We start from the raw sequence: 6,000 nt of genomic DNA, 5'->3' as shown, positions 1-6,000 counted from the left end.
TTCTGTACATAGATTGCCTGACTTGGTGCTGTAGGTTATAGGTATTGATATCAAGAACCGCATTATGCCCTGTGCATTATTTTTTTTTTGTTGTCGTGGATATGAACGTCTACGTAGTGATGACGTGATACCATCGAACTTTTTTTCGAAGCCTAGCACTTAATTTTTTTTATGCTATGCAGGAATTTCCGAGCAATTTTTATAACAATGGCGCCTCATTCGGTTTTCAGATGAAACTGACTTGTAGAAATCTCAATAATTTTAAGCCCTATGTAATCTATCCAAATGGGTTTAAATGCGTGTAATATGTACGTAGGCAACGTTTTTTTAAGTAGGAAAAACGAACGTGAACGCTAACTTTATAGAGCACTGTTTAATACTCTCGGCAGGAAATTGGACTAGCAGAACCTTCTACTCGCCGTGCCATGCCTTGATATTTTCAGAGTCCAGACCAGCGGTCTTGAAGCGTCGTGTGCTTGACGACGTACGGTGATTTTTCTTTAGACAGCATAAATGTCTTTCGAGTGTCTTCGCTCGCGTTTGCGAATATGCACTGATCAAGCGACCTTCGCTTAGCATTTTTGCTGGTGATATCGGTGTTCCTACACTTGATAACTTCGCCTAGTTGCTTTCAGAGCTTGAATCTGCTGCAGTGTTCGAATTTTGTGTCATTGAGCGAAATAAGTTTCAGAGGTGATATGCCACGTTTTGCTTTGGCCTACTTAATATTCTTAAATTTTCGATCATCGTTTACTCGAGGGAATCTTATGGCAAGTAGGCTGGTCTCGTCTTTTTGCATTGTGAGGCACGCGTTGTTGAAATGTAAATGAGGAAAAAGTTTTGAAGTTATAGCAGGATTATTAATAATGCAGGAAGCAAAGTCACTGTATGCCAGCTGCCAGCTATGATTGTTCAGTAATAAGGTGTTCACTTCGCCTGGTTGGTGCGCATTAGATGAACTGGGTAACATCTCAAGGACGGGACAAACAGACTGAGACAAACGAAGCGCTGAATGTCGAACACTGTTCATTATTTCACATGCAAAAATTTATACAGTTTCCTTAATGAAAAGGTGTTTACAAGGAAAAGAATAAGAACGTCACATGACATTTCCGCGAGCCAAGTCAAAGCTCACAAGCTCACAATCGCCTTGGACTATGTTCAATATATGCAATTTCCTTGGTCATTAGTGATAATGAGGGAACACTGACGCATACGTCAGATTTTCCTTCGATGCAAAATGCTTGGTCACGTGAGGCTTTGAGCAATTTGGAGCGTGCATGGTCAAGGGTTTCATAAGTCGACGGCCCGAATTAAAACAGGATTGAGTCCCAGACGGTACTTTGCTTGAGCATCGTAGAAGAAGATGGCAGTATCGCTGCAAAGGAAACTCAAGTCTCTCAGAAAAAAAGATTCACAGTTGAACAACAAATAGCCCCCATCTGCAGACTAAACCCATCACCGTCTCGAAGAAGGGTTTAAGTTGCAAAGCCAAGCGTTTTTTAGCGTGTGTGCGACCACGAATCGCATCATGGCATAAATGCACCGAAATGTAGTGTTAATATCGAGGGGTGCCTACCATGACGAAGTTAAAATTGAAAGAATTATATTGCGCTTACACTGACCCGGGGATGTTGAATTAACTACAGCATTTTATTTCATCGTGCGTATTCTATTTAATAGATAGAAAGAATGTATCCGGTATCGAGTATACACAACGGCGTTTGTGTGATATCTGGTTACGGGACGATGGTGGCTGCAGACATCTTGTGAAGCTCCGTGCGACACAAATTATAGATACTTCTTCACGCTCAACAGTTGATGGTTCTTATATTAAAAATCCTTATCCTTAAACAGGAATTGAATTCGCAGTTAGGCCGCTGCCGAAAACGTGCGCCAGCATTTATGTAAAATGAATTCGGTTGCCTGAATAATAGTTATGTTTGTGCGCTTCATGTCTGCTGCATGTCTCACGTTTACGGCTCCGGTAATCCGGTAATCCGGCCACCTTAAAGGGTCCCTGAACATCATCTCCAGGTACAAAGAACGAGCGCATCATTCTCTCCTGGCATTTCCCATCTTTTCGGCACAATACTGACGCCAGCAGTCTGTTCACGTGGCGTCATGTGGGTAACGAGCTCTCGATTGGTCCGTATACGAGGAATAGCAGCAGTGAATTGTTTCCTACCACGCTTTGCCATGCAGTCGCACGCCCGTTCTGCCGTGTCTCGCTTGGCTATCGTGCGCGAACAACTGCAGTATTTCACTTCGTTTTGTACGTTTTCGACTGAAAATGCGGAGATACAGCGTGTAGCAGAAAAGCGCGAAGTCCTATAGGTTCAACGCTAATATAGTGCTGGCATTTCCCACGTGTTTTCTGAAGAAATAAGTGGCGAGGAGGAGATATCTCCTGTAGGAAGCGTAGTAAAGGCGAGAAAAAAGACACTCTTTCGTCTTTGAACTCGGAGTGGTTTGGGGCCCTTTAAGAAGTCTTCGGGCGAGCTGAATGTCGTTAATATACACGACTCTGTGTTCTCTATAACAAAATTAAATACTTTGAATGCATATACGGTGGTTTACTTCCACTGATTTTACGACGAGTTGGTTTAGAGGAACTCTAATTTTGCAGATGAGCCGGGAATTCTAGTATACCCTCTGCTTTTGGAAACAAGGAGTAACGATGGACAGAAGACTGTTCACTTGAGCGACGGGAACTTTGTGCACCTCCAGAAGGCTTCCGTATTGCACGATGTATTGACGGTGTATTCCTACAAGAACAAGAACGCATAGTTCAAACGGTGGGTTAACATCTGTAGTCTTTCAATGGACTGAAGAAATGAAGCTATTCATACAACCCACCTAAAAAGCAATTCAACTTTTTAAGAAAACAAGTACGAAAAAACGAGTGGGTTTGTAAATTCTGTACCTAATATGGATAAGGAAGAAGTTTTTCGCAAAAAGGCGGATTTTTTGGTTGCTTGCATACGAGGGCTGATATGCTGCTACGCGTATACAAATGAAACATTCTTAAGCAGGGAGTGTCACTGGAGCCAACGTTTCGACAAGTGGTCTTGTATTCTTCAAGGCATCAGCCTTGAAACCATAGAAGTCGCAAAGGTCAGGAATTGTCACTATAAACGTCCTTGTAAGGCGAAATTCTCGTGAATAGCAGACAAAAACATGCGTAAGTGCTAGCTCCTCAAGCTGGTATCGTGCATATAAACCAGTTTCAGTCAGGCTGGTGCTCCACGAAATGTTAATGTTACGATCTTTACAATTATCATTACTGCAGATGCCAGAATCGCTAAAGTGAATTAATCGAAAAGTGGCAGAATATTTTCAGTGCAGTGTGGGGCACAGGAAATGAAAAATCAACTTCCTGAATTTATGCCTTGCAACACCAAACATTGATTTTATTGAAAGGGACTACTTGTCTTTGCCTGATGGGTCGTTACTGTCGTTTCGGGGTGACAGATCGACTCCAAGAATATCGAAAAAAGCCTTTTCGAGAACAAGAGAACTTTCGCTTCTCTCCTTCTTGAAGAAACTGAACAAGGATTCGTCATGGTATTCCAGTTTCACCTTCTGATATATTTTGGAAGTTAAGAATACGAATGAGTCCCTAACTTTCCAATTTCTTTTCTCCTATTGAAATTCAGGAAGGCCTTGTAAACCACACTTACAGGATTGAACCTTTATTTGAAGCTGAAAGGTCTGACAGAGGGCAAATTGCTCACAAACTTTATACGGTGCAGCCACACGAAGCGAATTTCAACGAATCGAGTAAGTCTGTTGAAATAGCTGTTTTTGAGTACATGAAGGCAACAGCAAATTAAATGTGTTTTCGCTTCACCACTTCGTTAGTTTCAGCATTCGATCCTCCCCCTCAGCAGTTTAAAGTAGGTGAGTTGCCTTTTTTTTTTTAAATGCAAACGATACAACCATAAAATATGTTTCAGAGGCCAGGGCCGACCTTCCAAAAGTTTTCCGTCCGGATGTTTTTCTAATATCGGATTACGAACACAGCAGGCACTTCGCGACTCTTCAGAAATTAATAATCTACCTCGTCATATTCTTCAATGGCGTAAGTCTTTAGTGCGTCAAGTCGTTCATTTCACAATTTAATTACCATGTTTGTGTGCAAGATATTGGATGGAAACAAAGCACGGCGCAGTTGTCGTCAGTACAGCGCATTTTTTTATGAGAGAATTGATTTAACACACTCATAATGCAGAAAATGAGAAGATCTTTCTTCTTCGTCGGCAGTTCGACACAAGGACAGCTTTTATGTGCTTTATGTACATGAAATTTGAGTGAAACATTTGCAAGCATTCCTTTTGTTGCGGCTGCTTTAGGGCTCATCTTTAGGGAGTCGTTTTTCTGAGAAGAGTGGTGCAAGAATGACTCTTGTGTGTATGGGGCTTTAGGCAAAAATTAATAGCAGGAGTGGTGTTACAGCGGTTATGTTGAAGTATTCATGTAATATTTCGCGTGATTAAGAAATCTCAGTGACACATAATGGCAAAACTCAATTATATGGCTCAAAATTAGCGTATACTGGCAAGTTGTCCTTAACAGTATGCCGTCAGAGGGGCGTACCGCTCCCCCCTTCCCCTTCCCTCTTTACGGAAATGCTTGACAAAGCCATTTTTTAGTTAAATGTATATAAGGAGAGGTTGGTGCCAATGCGTGGCGCCGGCTACTCCTCTTCCACAATGGTTCTCGTCGCGAAGTAAAAAACGAACCCGAGGCTTCTCACCTGAAAGACACATAGACGCTCCTCAAAGGCACATTGTACAACACTCACGCACTCGCTTCAAGTTCTTCAATACCCTCTATCGTTCCGGAACACCGTTTATTTTGGGAAATTTAACGACATTGTAATATTGTGGTTGCAGGTTCGCGCACTTGTGAAAGGACAGCCTGGTCAAAAGTAACTGATATAAAGTAGCTAAAGTCAAATGATATGTAATGTCGTATGTTGGTGAAGTGAACAAAAATTGGTGATAGTTTGATTAAAAAAACAATAAATAGACTTGCTATCTGTCAAGATTTATCGGGATAGTTCATAAAATGCTAGCAGCAGCTATGTTTCCCCATGAAATTGGGAATACAACTAGTGTACCATTGATCATGTGTAACCTGGCGTCCTCCTTGAGACGCGAAACATGCTTCCGCATGAAGTTCGCATGTTTGCCATCGTATTGTTCTCGTGTATTCATGTGTGTTTAACGTGTATGAACCACACGATTTAAAATTTTCGGAAAGTTTGGTGTCATATATGAAGTGCATAATCGTCACCTTATACACATAGGACCACAGTGAATTTTAATGCATCGTCTGCAGCCTGACGCGCTTTATGACCACTACGATAAATCTTCATGTTGCTGTCTTTTGTATATTATGGAATGTCTCGTGCACCTGTGTGAATATAATGTGGCTTGTGCGAGCATTTTGCTTGGCTCATGTTTCGGGACATAAGAATAATCTTTCTAACACGTTCGAGAAATTTCACATCAATGACATTGAGCTTAAGAAGGCCCTACATTTTAATTATTTTTATATTCTTTCTTTTCTCTTGCTGCTCATGTTGTCAAGGTGAAGTTACGCTACGAAAGTGTACGATATGTGTCTATCGTACCCAGACTGGTTGGCGTTGAACGTGCAGAGGTATGTGTTTTATTTACAACAAAACACCTCCAAATTGTAAAGCTTCCGACACTTTGAAAACTAAAACTTCATCAGTGCGGTCCGAAATTATGAAATTAAAATGCAGCTGCAATGCATTATTTTGTTAAGTCTTTTTTATCGCAGAAAAAAAAACGAAGTGTAAATAGAAATCATAGAAGGCACCGCGTGTAGGCTTTTATACCGTTATTTTGCTTTTTCGCAAGATAAAACACTTAAAATAGATTAAGACGATGTTCGATCTTACATTCTTTCGCGATATGCCATCCGGCAAGCAATTCGGTGAAATAGTATTAGCCATGATTTGCTGTC

The 6,000-nt window shown here is 41.2% G+C and overlaps 1 protein-coding gene across 1 annotated transcript in view; it reads left to right on the top strand.

The window, feature by feature from the left end:
- Positions 1–3,453: 3,453 nt before the first annotated feature.
- LOC119401233 (zinc metalloproteinase-disintegrin-like VLAIP-B) overlaps positions 3,454–6,000 on the top strand; it is a gene marked incomplete in the record, with an annotated part of 54,998 nt that continues 52,451 nt past the window's right edge. Inside the window, 5 exon segments of the mRNA XM_049418725.1 lie at positions 3,454–3,567; positions 3,660–3,783; positions 3,865–3,903; positions 3,960–4,084; positions 5,599–5,670. Coding sequence (XP_049274682.1) covers positions 3,565–3,567; positions 3,660–3,783; positions 3,865–3,903; positions 3,960–4,084; positions 5,599–5,670 — 363 coding nt within the window.

This window comes from Rhipicephalus sanguineus, chromosome 8 (assembly GCF_013339695.2).
Source record: "Rhipicephalus sanguineus isolate Rsan-2018 chromosome 8, BIME_Rsan_1.4, whole genome shotgun sequence".
Classification (NCBI taxonomy): Eukaryota; Metazoa; Arthropoda; class Arachnida; order Ixodida; family Ixodidae; genus Rhipicephalus; species Rhipicephalus sanguineus.
This window is presented reverse-complemented; position numbering and strand designations above follow the sequence as displayed.